The 18,091-nt window shown below is 32.7% G+C and overlaps 1 protein-coding gene across 2 annotated transcripts in view; it reads right to left on the minus strand.

The window, feature by feature from the left end:
• The window catches only part of LOC113519801 (cell adhesion molecule Dscam2-like), a 158,038-nt gene that overhangs the window by 94,201 nt on the left and 45,746 nt on the right, over positions 1–18,091 (minus strand). For both annotated transcript variants that reach the window (XM_031914195.2, XM_031914193.2), the window contains exon 3: positions 3,540–3,630. In XM_031914195.2, coding sequence (XP_031770055.2) covers positions 3,540–3,630 — 91 coding nt within the window. The remainder of the gene's footprint in view (positions 1–3,539; positions 3,631–18,091) is intronic.

An 18,091-nucleotide genomic window follows, 5' to 3' on the forward strand; every position in this document is an offset into this window, starting at 1 on the left:
TAAATTTAAGAACCAATTCACATTTTAATTTGATCATTTTAAAAATTATTTTACGTCTAATAGATTATATTACAAGCAAGTAATATGAGTTATAATTTATTTAAAAAATAAAATCGCGCGAAACTTGTACCTGTCGCTAGTTTATCACATCTATAATCCCCACATTTTATTCAGAATCATCAGTTCATATACGTGTAAATAGTCCGGCACGGTCCGGCATAGTCCGTACGTGGGTGCGTGCGCATTTGTGTGCGTATGTGTATGTATTCATATTACATAAGTTTTATAATTGGAAATTATTACAACCTGTTGCAATCGTGTATTGTCAAAACAGATCCATAATGATCGATGGCCAACGAACAATAACAGACTGTCATCAATTTATCACGGACCGACACTTACATACATATTGATACACCAGGAAAATCCCAGCTGCTACTGTGCAATATATTCGTAATACATTATATGGTACAAAAATGTGTCATCTATTTATAAATCACCAGCTGCGCCCTCTATTTTCACCAGCGTGAAAATAAAAAGAAATAACCTATTAGATAAAAACTGAAACACCCACTCATCATTTCCTTGCCTTTTTCCATTTATTTGGAGTCGGCTCAGTATGTCTTCTTCTTTCACAAATCCCTATTAACTGTCCCACTTCGGGCCCACTCCTCTTTGTTGCATATAATTTTCATTACTCAGTTCGTTTACCTTTTCTTCGGTCGTCCCTTTCCTTTACATCCTTTACATACATAACACTTACTTTAAAACATGGTTTTCATTTCTGCGCATAATATGTCCATACCAATACATTCTCTTAATACGCAAATTCTCCATTACTGGTGCAATTTTTAGACTTTTAGACTGAAACACCCACTATCTTAAATACACAATCGGGACTTAACGTGATGTAAAAGCCTTTACAGATAAATAGTACCTATATATTTGCTTCTTTATTGCTGACGTTGCAATAAAGAAGCTAGTATGTAGGTACTATTTACCCATAAATGTACATCACATTAAGTCCCGATTGTGTATTTAAAATATGTGTAAACAACGCGAAAGCTTAAAATTAACTATTAAATTAATATAAAACCATTTAATTGAATTTCCTACTTCTGAAATGGACGCATATAAAGTAGTGGTCAAAAGCTAGTCTACAACATAAAGATGGAGATCCAGCTGATTGTACAGCGTGGTAAAGAAATAAAGTGAAATGTTAAAAAAGAAAAAAAAGACCAGAGAGAGTTTTTCAATATCGACAATTTGAATTGATACAGCCAGCATCCATGAGCTGCGCCTCTTTCTTTACACCATTGAGGAGGTGAAAAGAACACCGTCCAAAATATTTGTAGAACACAGAAATCCTCACAATTGATATTAAAATTCAATTTTATGTTACGTCTCACGATTTTAATATTTATAACATGTGTCGTTCAAAATATTATCGTAAATGCAGACATTAATCTTTCATAAGCGAGCTTTAAATTCAATTCAGCTCGTTCAGCGAGCAAGCTAACTTGAATTCCGGACGAAAATTGTTTACCCTCGCGACCAGTTGACCAAACCTACTGAATTTTAAATATATTTATTGCTTATAATAGTAAATAAAAGACTTTACGACATTTAAATTTTTACACTTAAACTTCATCGTATTTAAACTCTTAATAAGTACCATACTAAGCTTGACAAGATGTAAAGTTCAACTCCTGCTTGCTCTGAATTTTTTCAATCACTCAACAATTTGATATTATGTCTTTATACTTAAACTAGCTGACTCGGTTAACGTTATTGTACCATATACATTATTTCTAGAACTATACATGAAAATATATTATACTACAATTATTATATTCGATTGTCATCTTGCAAACCTATTGTGGCATATAAAAATTGCGATTAAATAATAGGGGTTGATCGTATAAGCGTGAAAATTTTTTTTTGTATGTATTTTTCAATGCTAAATCGTAATAAAATAAAAATAAAAAAAAATTACAAAAAAATAAAAATAAAATATTTAGGGGTGGGTCCCTAATCCCCTATCATTGAGGGGTATGTAAAATAAATGTTGGCCGATTCTCAGACCTACCCAATATGCACACAAAATTTCCTTAAAATCGGTAAAGCCGGTTCAGAAGAGTTTGGTAACAAACACCGCGACACGAGAATTTTATATATTAGATAATAAAAATGTTATGCTTTCTAAATTTTATTGTGTGAAAAAAAAACATATTTTAACGATTAATATATTTTATTGAATTAAATCTGTAGATGTTATTATGATAAATATAGGGAAATTATATATTTCTTTTGCACAATAGTTCCTTATGTACCGCAAGTAAAATAGAAACCTTTAAACATTATATTGTAATATAATAAATTTGCAAAACCCACATATTGATTTTGCGAGGTTTTTGAAATTTTGTAGCAACCATATTTATTCTATACTATCTGTGGTCGCGTCTTTGATGATCGCGTTAAAAAAATGTAGCCTATGTGCGTACGTACGTAATCTATACATAATTAATTTTATTAACAAAATGTTTTAATAATTTAATCTTCTAAAATGTATCGTAAATAATTAATTTCAATATCAAAACTGACAATGGCAGAAATATCATTATTTATCTTGTGGAATGAAAAAATGACAATAAGGGAAAAACAAAAATATAATTAATTATTCACGGCTGGCCGCCGATAAAATATTAACGGAAATATCGTTTTTATTCAATTTTATCAAACAACAGGTAAATATCTTAAAATGGAATTCATAAAGTGAGTTATTGATGAATCAATCATCAATTTAAACTCGATTGATCAGAATTGTCAGATGTATTGAATAGGATGCGATAAGCCGGTATCCGTGAATCCCATGGACATAATTGTGATCAATATCCATTGGGATTGGTAATATATAGCAATATCTATGTATCGTAATTACAATATTTATTTGTATATTGATCCAATAACGGATATATTAAATGTCGGTTATCTTTACTAACATAATTTTTTATTTTTAAAATTTATGTTCATTTTTAACGATATTATAGACATGCACAATGAAAATTTTACGAACTCACTGTATTTGTATCCAAAATAATCTTTTTTTTATAAAACCCTTACATTTACCACCTATATAGTAAATCCTAAAATTTACTAGTTAAACCTAAGATTTACCAGTGATCGGGCTTATACAATAACACATATACTCGTACTAAACATGACAATTTTAAGCCGTTAAGAAGCTAATATGTAAAAAACTTCTCATTTGACATTTATACCTAATATTAGTAATACATAATACGCTTAATTATTTCAGGTATAAAAAAATAAATATGACAATAAATCTAACCTACCTTTTAATATTTTCATTTAACTTTACGCATAAACTATTAAACGCTGCGTCGTTTAGCATAACCATTAAACCGCGACAAAATAGAACATCGCGCTCGCGGGCATTTATCTTCCACGGAGAGTTATAAAGGGCATAAATAAAGCAAAACCTATAAGGCTTTAAAGCAACAATGAAAAATACGAACCGTTTTACGTGGGGCGGCGACTGGGGTGTGGGGTTCGGTTCCGCGAGCGCGCCTGCCGAGCACGAACAATGCCGCCCGGGAGAGAGCACAGCTGCAAAAAAAAAAACACACATGAACAACCGGCTCCAATTATTGACGTGGGCATCAGATGAGAACCTGCTGCTACATGCTAGTGGTACGGTTCACAACAGCAATTGATTGTCTTAAAAAGTAAAGAAAAAAAAAATACTTAAGATGTGCTTAAAAATGATTATTTCATTTATGAATACGTGCATCTAATAATGTTTTTCTATACACTTTTAATGAAAAATTTGAAAAGATTATCATGTTTTGTTAAGATTATCACAGAAGCACTGTCTAAATGAAGTTAGTAACAAATTGGAGTATTCAATCAATTAATCGATTTTGCTACTATATGGCATCTTTACTACTATGACATCATATATGTATGTCAGCGGTGGCCATACTGCGATCGCGATCGACCTGTCGACCACGACACGACCACGTCGTCTATTAAATCCAGTCTATCGTGACAAGACAAAAAATATAATATTTTGGTAATCTAACGGTTTACTCACTACTAATTACGCTATACTCATACATAATAAATAGTTACTAAAAATAATTGTCAGTTTTATATTTTCCTATTAATAATATAAAAAAATACTACAATACTATATAATTGTGTATCTACTGAACTATGTTGTTTCATTGGAGATTTTAAGAAGTATGTAATTGGTAGATCGCACAGGGTTTCGTCAGTAAACAATAGATCTTGGGTCTAGTCAAGTCGGCGACCCCTGATATTATTTATTATATTTACTATTTTATTTTTATTATGTACTGCAGTAGACAATTGCCGTCTGTCACGGTACGATACTACTATTAGACATCACCAGGCTTCCCCATGGTTTGATGAATTATTCGTTTGTTTAGATTTTCATTAAATTGTATTGAAACAAACTATATAATAATTATATTTCAGTACAAATGGAAGAGATTCGGATCTTTACTAATTAAGATAGGTTAGTTAAGACTAAATTTGCATATACAGTAATGAAAACAGAATATGTAATTCTATAATTCATAGAATATTCAAGATGCTACATTTTAAAAGTCGGTCTTTAAATAAATTTAAATATTTATTAAATATTGATAAATGCGAGACCAATTTTACATTTTATTTTTTCTTTTAATATTGATATTCCTTGATTTTTGCGAACAGAAATAATAATAATTTAGACCGATATTTGTCAAGTTTATGATTGTATATATAAATGTATAAAGAAATTTTGATTTTTTACACAAAAGTTCCCTATGTACCGTAAGAAAAATTGAAACAACTTTCAAATTAATGTAAAAAATACTAAATAAAAATGCATAAAACTAAAGATGTTCAAGCCAATTTTTTATATAGAAATATTATTCAAATATGAAAATCAGATTGAATTATTTAATCCAATGGGTTTCCAGTTGAGCTCATGCTATCGAACACAACAAAAATTGCTGGAAAGACGAAAAAACTGATGGGCTGTCGCAATGATTTTAAATAATACTATTTAAGATCATGGAATACGTTATATATTATCCATAATACCCTTCATACATTGCATCTAGAAAGTTCCATGGAAATATGGTTCCATAAAAATGAAACCACGAGACAACTTTACCCCAAATAAAAAAAAAATACTTACTGCCGTCGAAGTAAACTGCTGATTTATTGTTTTTACAATGTCGCGGGCTCACAGCGTGTGCTCGGTGTGTCAAAGCACGCAGTTAATCTATTAGACTCGCATTCACGTCTACTCAAGAACAAGGGTCTCGACTATCTCAAAACTTATGAACAATCATTCAAGATTTTATTCCGCAAAAAAAACCAAATGGAATGGAATAATAATTATCAAAGTCTGTTTATAATTGATTAGCGATCTAGCCCGACTTCGTACGGATAAATAGAATTTCCGAAAATAATATATAACATATATTCCTTGCTGATACTGTAGCTTTTTATATACATAGGTGAAAGTATATTTAAAATCGGTTAAATAGTTTTTGAGTTTATTAAACAAAAAAATTTGAATTTCTTCATTGTAATATTAGTATAGTCTAAAATATCACCTAAATCTCTTACAAACAAAAAAATAAAGGTAAAGTGAGAATCTTCTCTTCTGGCAGGGGTTTAAAAAAAAAACAACGACTTTAATTGAAACAAAATATAGGACAAAAATAAAAAGGTAGTAATAAAAATTTATGAAATTTCTATTCGTCTATTGATGTGTATTCATATGCTTATTAATGCAATAAGTTGCTTAAATGTATATAATTTACAAAAACAAATATATAATGTATTAGAAATGTTCACCATCACTGCCTCCAAATGCTTTCTGTTTTTACCTAAGGGTCAGCTTGTTGAGAATGCTATATAGCATTAAGCTCCCTTTTTGTACAAATTTTATTGTGAAATAAAGAATAAATAAATATTAATATCGGTGCAATATACTGGAAAATGTGCGAACATATCGCGTAACATGTGCTTACAAAAAATACTCGTTCATACAAATTGAGTCCGTCTTCTTCTTTCAAAATTAAAATACGGCCCGCTGTTGCTGACATTACCCAATTTCAGGTTTTGTTTCCTTTCACTCTTTGTTACGACTGCGACCCAAATTTTACTGTAACCTATGTACTGCGACTTCTCGATCCATACGATTCCAACTTCCTATCGAGTAGGGTGAGGCTCCATTATAGATAATAATATGAAGGAAGGAATATCAGAAATCGATTTCCGGAGGAAACGCAAAGGCTTACCAAGATATTACTTTTCATATATTCTATATTGGTAATAACATATTTTATTGCTAGATGTCTACATAATACATAAATGAATGAATTAATCTCGGCCGGGCTACACCTCGCCGCCGCCGTGACACGTGGTTGACAAAGGTATGAAATATTTGATGTAGATGTAACCCTTCTCATTACCTTATCTGATGCTCACGACTCGTAATTATTTTTATATATTATTTTGCTAGCTATATCTATCGCCAGTAACTAATTTAATTTCCAACCGATTTAAAAAAAAGGAGGTTCTCAATTCGATTGAATTTATTTAAGTTTATTACCTCATAACTCTGTCAGGTCTTTTACCGATTTAGAAGATTATTTTTTATCCGAAAGTATATACTTACAGATTAGTCCTATAGAAATTTTATTAAAATCAGTTCAGTAATTTAATTTTAAAATTAAAATAACTAATTTCATGACAATTGAAGTCTTTTTTATGGAACACAATCTTTAATTGTTTACGGTTCAGTACTACAAAATATATGAAAAATAAAATCCATATGCACGTTTAAAAACTTTGTTGCCTGCTATATCAACTTCATTGCTTTTCTTTTAAATGTATAAATATTTAACAAAACAACAATAAAACAGGTAGTGTTCAGCTTTATAACTAAACATTGTCTGTTTTATTCTTAGAAATTATAAGAATAATATTATTATTATAAGTTTTTTTTTTTTATACAACTTAAAACGGCGAACAAGCTGACGACACACCTTCCGAAGTCTTCCTCTGGTAAGTTTATAGTGATTTTATATAAACTTCGAATAACATATTGAACATTTAAAATTTCACTATAATATCAATATAATATTCAGTATAAATTTACCCATGTTTTTATACAAGTTCAGAATTAATTATATATACTTGTAAATTTCACACAAAGTTTTTTTATTACTTATGCATGGGAATATTTTACACCCTCTCGTATCGTAACAGCATGTTGGTTCCTTAACATTCTCACCTCCTCATATATTATAGAAGTTTACGAAATAATGTATAAAAGTTACAGAATGAACCATCTGACGGAATTTTCCCAAGAGATTACACAATTGAGTTCTTCATTGAAAGCTTGATAAGGTTTTTACAAGGTGAATAATGTGCACGTATTTCGCGGTGATATAGCAGCAATTTTAACTAACAGGTAAGCCCTTTATCAACTTCTAAAAACTTCTTTCGCGTAATAATTATGGGAGAAAGGGGATTGTTAGTAATTGGGACTGATGACCCCATAGCTAGCTATATAAGTTGAGATCAACCTGACAGGGTATATTGCCAGCTAGCTACGTAGATGTACGTGGTTACCCCGGAGAGACCACAGTGTTTAATTCCTGATGGATTGTCACGATGGGCAACTGACCTAACTTCATCCTCACTCATCATCCTTTACTGGTACGACGAGAGATTAAATGAACGATGCGAGTGAGTTCATAATTCCATTTTCATGCATTAGCAGCGATCCGCCCCGTTTCCGTTCGGGTAGATTGAATTTTCGAAAATTATTTCGCCCATGATATCCCCCCATGCGTTGCCATTCCTGAAGTCTCAGGTGTTATTCCTCTGTACCCTGTAAATTCATGCCATATCCCGCTCTTTCAACTGAAACACAGCCATACAAACACAACTGCTTCACGATTGAAACACGAATGGGACAAAGGTACCCAAGCAAGCGACTTTTGTACAAAGTCTCTCTCTCTTAGTTCCGTGTTACTGTGATAATGTAGTTTTCTATATGTAAAAGAATTTTTAAAATCTATTGAGTAGTTTATGAGTTTATTCATTACAAATAAACAATCAAATTTCTTTGTAATATTAATATTACATTAATTCCATAATATATTACTTCGAATTATTTGAATTGTATAATACATTAATTCGAATAATACATTAATATATATAGATAAAAGCAAAGATATATTTCGAATATAATAAAATAATCATTCCATCATAAAAACTTACAAAATATCAATCATCCCTAATGTTCAATTGAGAAATCGCGGGGGAAAACGTGTTTAACGATTTATTAGAAATTATTTACCAAACCCAGACTCAACGATCCGACAAAGTATTTATAAAACAAATTGTATTACAAGTACATGATGTGTTCCGCGTGAGTGGGGACAAGAGGCGAAAAAACGAACCCATTGGAAATGGGGGGAAATGGGGTGGGTGGGGGATAGACGGGTGGTCCGGGGGTCGAGCGTTACGTACATCCGCCGGAAATACAGTCTGCTCTAGATACGTCGGCCACTAAACATATTTCATACACTACGTTTGAAGGCTATAGACGTAATCACTCTATAATTCCTGATAGGAATCTTAATACTATATAACTGATGTTTATACATATATTTGATAGGTTATACATCTTTATAATCTTAATTTTTTTTTAATATTAATTTTTTATGACAGTTTGAATGTCGAACAATCAAACATGTGAAAGTAACCGTCGTCTATAAATATTAATAACACTGTGGACTGTAGATATTTTCATCCTTTGCCTGTAATATCAATGCCATATCTCACCATTCAATCTGAAATACAGGTATATAAGTACAGCTGCTTCATGGAAAAAACATGAATGTGACAAAAGTATCCAAACAGATGACTTTTGTTGATTGCTGATTGTTTTGTTGATTGATGTTGTTGATGACTGATGACAACGTTTCCTTCTGGTGAAACTAAAAAAATTGATTGGATAATAAGCTGACATATAATTCAAAACGCTTAGGCGGATTTCAATAAAATTCAATAGTACAATAGTAAATATATCAATATTGAGATTTCTCAATTAAAAAATAAATCTATATTTCAATATTGAATAATATTTGACAGCCTCGGTGTCGTAGTAGTGAGCAAGTTACTTCACTTATTTGAGAATACAGGACGAAAGAAACACAGGACGAGTTTGATTCCGTCTCGGACCAATCTAGGAAAATTAACTTTTCTTAATTGACTCACGTCTGGATATTCTGGGTTTTGCCCCTGATCTTTATTACATGGTTTCTCATAATACAGAATATCTAGAAACTATAGATTTTTCAAATTGCATTTCTTAGTATACAGGACTAATCACATTAATTCAAACATAGCGTGAAAAAGCACTTAGCCGGCATAGTGTACCCAACGATTGAGAATAAAAATATATCTTTTCGGTTGATCGCATTCATGGACCATGTTGTCTCTGTGTTCGCTCAGGATGGTGTGATCACATGTCGTACTCAATAAAAAAAAGTATTTTTTTTTATTTTTCTGGCAATTATAAATAAGATTCCGTAGCAGTCATATATCAAAAATAATGCAGTGACTTAATAACTCTTTGCGAAATTATGACTAAACATCCGGACTAAGTATTCGCATGAATTTTAGAAGCACACTCGAAGCATACAAAAATAACTTGCCTTCTATTTACATTCCATTATAAATATTCAACCGACTTCAAAAAAGTAGGGAGTTCTCAACTCGGTGGTTTAAGTTTATTGCCTCAAAACTCCATCAGTTATGAAACAATTTGGAAAATTCTTTTTACCTGAAAAACTATAATTTCACATCAGTCCCATTGAAATTTTATCAAAACCGTTTTAGTAGTTTAGTTTTTATATCACAGTGGTTTTGCCACAATTGAAGTCGATTTTTTTTTATGAAACGTAATCTTAAGTTATCAAGATCGACTAAAATACTACTCGTCTCTTAATTTTCGCAGACAGTTTCTATCTAATAAGGAAAAATGTCTGACATCAAATGAAACATTTGATATCTTAATCTATACGCACATAATTCACTTACCATGAGAGATAAGCTCAGACTAATACAAAATTATATTACAGATACAGAGACGAAAAAATAAAGAAGCGATCAAACACAATCAAATTTGTACATACTCATATGTATTTTAAAATAAACTATACTCGCACGTATCTGTGTGTGTGTCTATTCGTCTGGATTTGTTCAATACCAAAAAGGTACAAAGGAAGCTTTATGGTGCGGCTTTGTCCGTTATCCGTTTTTCTGTCACAGCACTATATCTCAGAAGCTGCTACATACTGTTGGCCCGCAAATATTATAATGGAAATAATTAAAAAAATATTTTTATATTTTTGAAAGGGAATCCAAAAGGAGGGTATTTCAAAATGGTGCTAAAGTCTAAGTGAGGATGTCATACGAAAGGGCTTCATTTGTTCATTTTAAAACTCTTTTTCGTAGTTTTCGACTTATAATTGCAAATGTGAAAAAAATACTTTTCCTCTCCCCCCTATCTCCAAAGTTTGTATAGCAAAAAATGTGAAATAATTATGATTTATAAAGGTATATATATGAATATTACAGGAAAAATAAAACGATGTATCGTTTTTCAATCATTATCAAAAATCTTCGAAAAATAAATTTGTTATGGTCCAACATATGAAATTGGAAATTGAATTATCAATAATAATAACTATTGTCTATTTTGTATAAGAAAAACAATAAAAGTAATATTTCTTATATATCTATGGAACTTTCGTTGTGTGAGTTCAACTCGCACCTGACCGTTTTTATTTTTAAGTAACTTCCTAAAAAAAATTTTTTTAATTCGACTGGTTTTTTGCTATTATCTCACCAGATTAAGCCACCAATTGTATACGGATTTTTATGATTCTTTTTGTTTACTTCCGTATTGATTCCATCTTAATTTTCGGAGAATTCAATTTTGCGTTTTCCGTTATAGAGGAGAACACTGCTTATTGCGAAGGAAAACTTATATGTATATATATTATTATAACTTATATGTATTAAAATAAAAAAGATATACATAATAGGATAGAAAAGAGTATTATTATCATAATTTGACATTCTAAACTTTAAGTATCATTCAGTCATCAATCAATAACTTATTTTAGTAAAAATGCAAAATCGAACATAGAAATATTCTTAAATCAGACGATCAGCAGCGATCCTCTATTCGAAGCTTCACTATTCACTTTTCACCGTTTCCGCCACTTAAATAGATCATCCAGCTATTAACGGTAGCAGTTGAGTACTAGGCATTTTAATGCCGTAACTGTAATTAAGCTGCTATATTGTAGATAAATTTAACTTTAGAATACAGGAAATGAGAATTACAGTGCTATGAAATGCAATATTATTTTAAATACATACATACATACATATCTGTCACGCCTGTCTCCCATTAAGGTAGGCAGAAACAATGGAACGCCAAATGCTTCGATTCAAACAAACCTCTTTCGCTTCATCCACATTCATCAATCTTTTCATACACGCTCGCCGGTTACGAGTACTTTTAATTTGGCCCTTCTTCAGCACGTCGCCTATTTGGTCGACATACGTCCGTCTAGGGCGGCCCCTACCGACACCTCCATTCATTCTTGCTCATTATTTTAAATAAAATGATAAAATACAATTTTATAAGTATTTGAAAGAAATATCGATCGAGCTTAATAGTAAAGTACACATAATAAATACCGGTTTATTTTACATATAATTTGATCGAGAAAACTCGACTAGTTTCGGAACTATCCGGGACCCTTACTCTTGAGCGGCTGTGACCGAAGCGTGAGTAAGTTCTGTAATAACAACCGGTTCGGTAGTTATTACAATAAAATTCAGATTTTAATTAAATTCGGTAAACCAATAGACAATTATCTATCTCTCTCTCTCTCTCTCTCTCTCTCTCTCTCCAATATATTAAAAACTTTAGAATTAATAAAACTTCAAAGAGAAATACGTTCTGATAAAGTGATCTAATGGAATTCGTACCCAATACTCATTCAATAAATTTCCAACTATTTTTTTTCAATGTCATTATGCATGACATATCCCTTTTGTGGTATTACTAGGAACACAATCCACCTAGATTGCAGAGAGACGTGGTTCGAATCTCATTGAATCGAATCGTCGGAAGGTATTTCTTTAACTTTTCTCCACTACACTATATGAATGAATTTCTAAATTAGGATAAAGAATAAAATGGATCACTCTAAGACGACGTATCACGATAAAGCATGCACTCGATTTTAAGTTACGTAAATTCGAAACAATACATACAGACAGATAAAGTTTTTAAAATTACTATCTCTTTTTAAACCATTGAGATGGCAAACAAGCATACGGCCCACCCGATGGTAAGCGGTCGCCATAGCCTGTGAACGCCTACAATAACAGGTATATTACGCACGCGTTGCCGACTCTGAAGAAACCTCTTTAACCCCCCCCCCCTTATGACGAACCCAATGCTTAGGTCCATCCCAATGCTTAGGTAACCCAATCTTCTCTTAGGAAACCCTCGGCAGGGAGCTTATTCCATAACCTGAATGTTCGAGGGAGAAAACGTCTCTGAAACCGCGTTGTACGCGTCTTAACATCTATTAGTACTAATTGTATGCATTATTAATATTTATATAGATATAGTGTGTAGTCCCGATTCATATCGTAAACCAATATTTTTTGTTTACTGTTATATACTAAAATCCCTCATATCAATTTTTCTTGAATATCTCTCATATACAGACGTCATTTAATTACAATTTTATTATATTAGTAAGATTTAGAATTAAATATTTTTAATTAATTTTAGAATTAAATTAAAAATATTCTCAAATAACACAACTCTATTCCGTAGTAACACCACCATTCTATAATCAATAGTCATGCTATACCATAGTCATCCCTCTGGTAGTTACACTCGTTTTTTATTTACATTTTTTTTACAACACACGGGGCAAACAAGCATACGACTCATGTTTATATACCTATTCCATTTCATCTGACCTATCTGTCTGTCTATATGGCACTGCTAATATAATACGTCCGTATATTCATTTATCACAACATAACACCATATCCATCATCATCCCACTTTTGCTATAAAAAGGAAGACAATAAAAGATGACTCTCACAAATATGTACTCTATTTTTTATAACGTCCCTCCGACGTCCTCCCCATGTCGGGGTAAAAAAATGGAACTCTAATTCCCATAATATCTGCATATCCATAATGCTCTTATTCTATTAAAGTACGTTCAACCCTAGATGTTATCGCGACCCGCACCTACGTGGTTGTATAAGGACAGAATGTTTTAGGGTTCCTTACTTTTTCATCACGTCTGTCTGACGACCCAACAGTTTCTATGACTGTAAGTATCATACATAATTTTACACAAAAACACTAGTGATAGAATATTGACACTTAAAATGACAAAACAACTGTTCAAAACACAATACAGAAAATAACTCAGCATGTGAGTTCGACAACTGGACTGTATATCAAATATCAGTGTTAGCAAGATTCATTGTGAAAAGTATAAATAGCATTAATTTTGAATTAGGTAAAACTAATTTACCAATAATTCTTGTTAACTCTTCGTAGTTACTTTATCATGCTTCCTTTTAAGAGAAATCGTATTATTTTGATACCACGATATAAATAAGAGTTACCAAACTAATCCGCAACGTAAGTACACGGAATTGTATTTTCAGTGAATTAATGCACCGTTTGACCCTTTTGTGTGTTAGGATTACGGACTTTGTATCTAGTGTAAACATTACAATGATTTACTACTTTCGCTAAAGAATTATACCAGCATTATGCTATTTACCAGTACGCTTGGAATATTATATGTGACAAGTGAAATATCATATGATACGCAAAATAATACATTACAACCTTAGACGGCTACAAAATAGCAATAAATGAAATAGCAGGTTGTCCCTGCGTTCGGATTTATTCGTGAGCAATCGGCTGTGCTTAGTTAGTAATGATATGAAATTTATTTATTTACGTATAATATTTATTTCTCACCACTAACAATTAAGGACTTATTACCTATAACTAAAAATGGCAGCACTGGATCGTAAAGCGCGAAAGAATAAAAACTTTAATACAGTATGCTAAAATATAAAAAAAAAAAAAACTCTTATTATGAAAATCATAATTCATATTTCAGTTTTAACAGCAAATAATAACGTGCGTGGCATTAGGTCTTTCCGAACAAAAATAACTTTCATCATTTGTTACTTATGATACTGATTTGATAATAATAAATAATATAAATTAAATGTAGCAATTATTTACAATGCAGTGCAGGAGGATCAAACGCAGTGTAAGACGACCCCCCACTAGATGGAGTGATAACCTCAAATGAATTGCAGAAACTCAGTTGATGCAGGTGACTCAGGACCTTTCTTTATGGCAGTTTATGGGAGAGACCTATGTTCAGCAGTGGACAGATAATGGCTGAGATGACGATAATGAAAATAATAAATTATCTTCATGTCTATTCACTAATAGTATGCTACTTTGACTAAAATATGATAAAACCGAATGAAAGGAAATGAATGTTATCTTTTTAAATGAAGTTAAAAATTATTTATGAAAAATCGAGCTAAAATAAATTGACCTAGGTTATTGATAGCTCAGCTCAAATGACAATATCATGACCGGTAACTTTAAAAGTTAACTGAATGGAGCGTACTTTGTGGAAGTCATTGTGAAGTTAAAAAGCGATTGTGCCAACAATGATGTTGTAACGCAAACGGCGGCTGAAAACAATGGAACTTGGCTGTAGGGGGCACATTTTTGTTGCTTTAAAACCATGAATCACAATGCGGTACGCTACAGAGAGGAGGCTGTGGTATAGAAATACATACTACACATAAATAGAAGTGAAACTGTCGAACTAAAACATTGCAAAAACTTTTCTTAATAAAATATGATGATGTTGATTATATAGCCGTTAACTGTCCACTGCTGAACATATGCTTCCTCCTCGGAGGGTTACTAGTTGCCACACTTGGCAGGCGTGTTGGCAACCGCAGTTAGGCTTTAGTGATATTTTAAGAGGGCCGCTGCTGTCCATCCCTCGATCGTTAACGCCCTTAGTCGATTCTTGCGACACCCATGGAAAAGGAAGGGGTGGAATTTTCTACACCGGGATCTACACGGCGATTGTACCTAATTCAATAGAAATGCAACAAACTGGCCATAACGTAAGTTGTTCGAATTTAATAGAACGCTACGTCCACCCAACTGAAAGCGATCCTGCCATTTTGAATAAAGACAAATCTGCCTCCTGGCATTGAATTAGTGTTGCTGTTATACTAATTATGATACTTAAAATGAAATTATATTTTAATATTATCCATTCGTGTTTTAACCGTGAAGCTGTTGTGTTTACATGGCTGTGTTTCGGTTTGAAGGGTGGGATATGGCGTCAATTTACTGGGTACAGAGGAATAACACCTGAGTGCTCAAGGAATGGCAACGCATGGGGGGTGTCATGGGCGAAACTGTATACTCTATTATGTCCATGGTACTGCTCATGTCTATAGGCGACGGTTACCACTTTCCATCAGGTGGGCCGTCAGCTTGTTTGCCATTCTAAGTTGTATAAAAAAAATCCTGACCATATTTTTAAATTATACTTTAATAAAACTAATCTAGAAACGTATCATCTAACGACGTAAGAAAAGCATAAATTATTATTAATTTATTTCGTAAATTATTTCAAACTAGCTTTTACTAGCTTAAAGCTTTAATTTAAAGCTTTAACTTTTTTTGGAATCAAGATTGTGTTAAATTACTTATATTCTTCTACATCCCAAATAATACGTATAACTATAACAATCATTACGAAATTTCTCATAGCGATTCGTTGATCCGGTAAAGCGTCTAGAAGTAACAAACAAACAAACTCACTTTTACATTAATACTAGTAAGGATAAGCTTTTAAGAGATTCGTGGTCTAGTGATCCCCTACTTATAAACCTCAAAACTCGTAAGTTCGTATCTGGTCGATAACAAAAACTTTGTGTATCAATTCAAATTTCCAACTAACTTTTCGATGATGAAAAACATCGGTAAGAAATTAAATTAATCCTAATAACGACTGTCGACTCCGCTTGTTACCACATTGATTTTTATTACATGTCGTGAACTGCATTCGACTAATTCATTAAAGATATTTATTTATTCTAAACTAATGGTCGCCCAGTGGTCGAAATTCGACCATAACATATATTGTAATAAGTGAACTTATTATGGTTATGTTTGACATTCAATAAGACTATAGACCAAAGATTTCGGTGTTCTTAACTATAGACAAATATTATTAAAGACCAAATAAAGACAAACAATATTAATCTATTCTCAATGTGACCACAAAATGCGTGTTGTGTCAAATCCATTGCTGTGGTCCCACAGTTCCAGGGCACGTCTCTTAACATCTCTAAAAGCATTGGGATCCTTGGTGTCGACATCTCTAGTGACGTACAGTTCCGTGGCCACCTCGAAGATAAGGTGAAGCTGGCATCCAAAAAACTCGGTGTGCTTAATAGAGCGAAGCATTACTTCACGCCGGATCAGCGATTAATGCTTTACAAATCGCCAATCCGGCCCCATATGGAGTATTGCTGTCACTTATGGGCGGGAGCACCTAGATACCAGCTTGAACCCTTCGACTCAGTGCAACGACGAACTATGAGAAATGTCGATGATCCCAGGCTTGCAAACGGTATCGAACCCTTAAGTCTTAGGAGAGATTTTGCCTCACTGCGTGTTCTACCGCTTGTACAACGGATTGTGCTCAGAGGAATTGTTCACCATGATACCTACGGCCACTTTCTATCATCGTACGGCTCGCCATCGACAAGGAGTTCACCCTCATACCTTACAGCCTAAAGGGTCGCGTACAACGCGGTTTCATAGATGTTTTCTCTCACGAATACTCAGGTTATGGAATGAGCTCCCTGCCGAGGTTTTCCCAAGAGACTACAGCATGGGGTTCTTCAAAAAGGGGCTTCTTCAGGCTCGGCAACGCGCGCGTAATACCTCTGGAATTGCAGGCGTTCATAGGCTACGGTAACCGCTTACCATCAGGTGGACCGTATGCTTGTTTGCCACCTAAGTGATATAAAAAAAATCCTTGTATTTGTATGTGTAATTTTTTATATTGATCTAATGTATTTTATGCATATTTTTAAAAAAATATTAGCATTCTGTACTACTTCTCTATATAAACTATAAATATGCCAAATGTTATATTTCTCCGTCTACTCAATTTTCGGAAAAAGAACTACAAAGATTTTGCTTCACGTATTAATATATAGATAAGCAATTCATATTAGTATCACATATATATTACGTATTTATACCGTAAAACAAAATCCCGTAAAAGCTAAGATAAAATCAGAAAATTGGTAAGATCAAGTGGAGACACATAGCCCTATGTATCTGTGTATCCGCAACGTAGTAAAACCTCGAATCCGACCACCAAGAGCCCGGTAATATGTTACGAATGGTACGGTATGATAAGGAAAAACTGTTAAATAACGAAACATAGTGCTTCGTATTATGCTCGCGGTGAAAACAGGCGAGAATATTGGTTTACCTTCGTATATTTTATCTCATTTTGTATTCTAATATTCGGCGAAATGTGCGTGCAACGAATATTATATATAGATATAATAATCACAACAATGGCCACCAACAAATACCTCTGAATGTCATTAGGGACTCATGCATCCCTAGTGGGAGTCATGAGTCCATATAATTTAATTTTTAATTTTTTATACAACTTAGACTGACAAACAAGCTGACGACCCCCCTAATGAAAAGTAGTAACCATCGCCTATAAGCATGAGTAGTTTAGACATAACTAACTATACTGTTTCGCCACGATACCCTTCATACGTTGCCATTCCTGAGGACTAGTTGTTA

This window comes from Galleria mellonella, unplaced genomic scaffold (assembly GCF_026898425.1).
Source record: "Galleria mellonella isolate WM207_F2 unplaced genomic scaffold, CSIRO_AGI_GalMel_v1 utg65, whole genome shotgun sequence".
NCBI classification, from domain to species: Eukaryota; Metazoa; Arthropoda; class Insecta; order Lepidoptera; family Pyralidae; genus Galleria; species Galleria mellonella.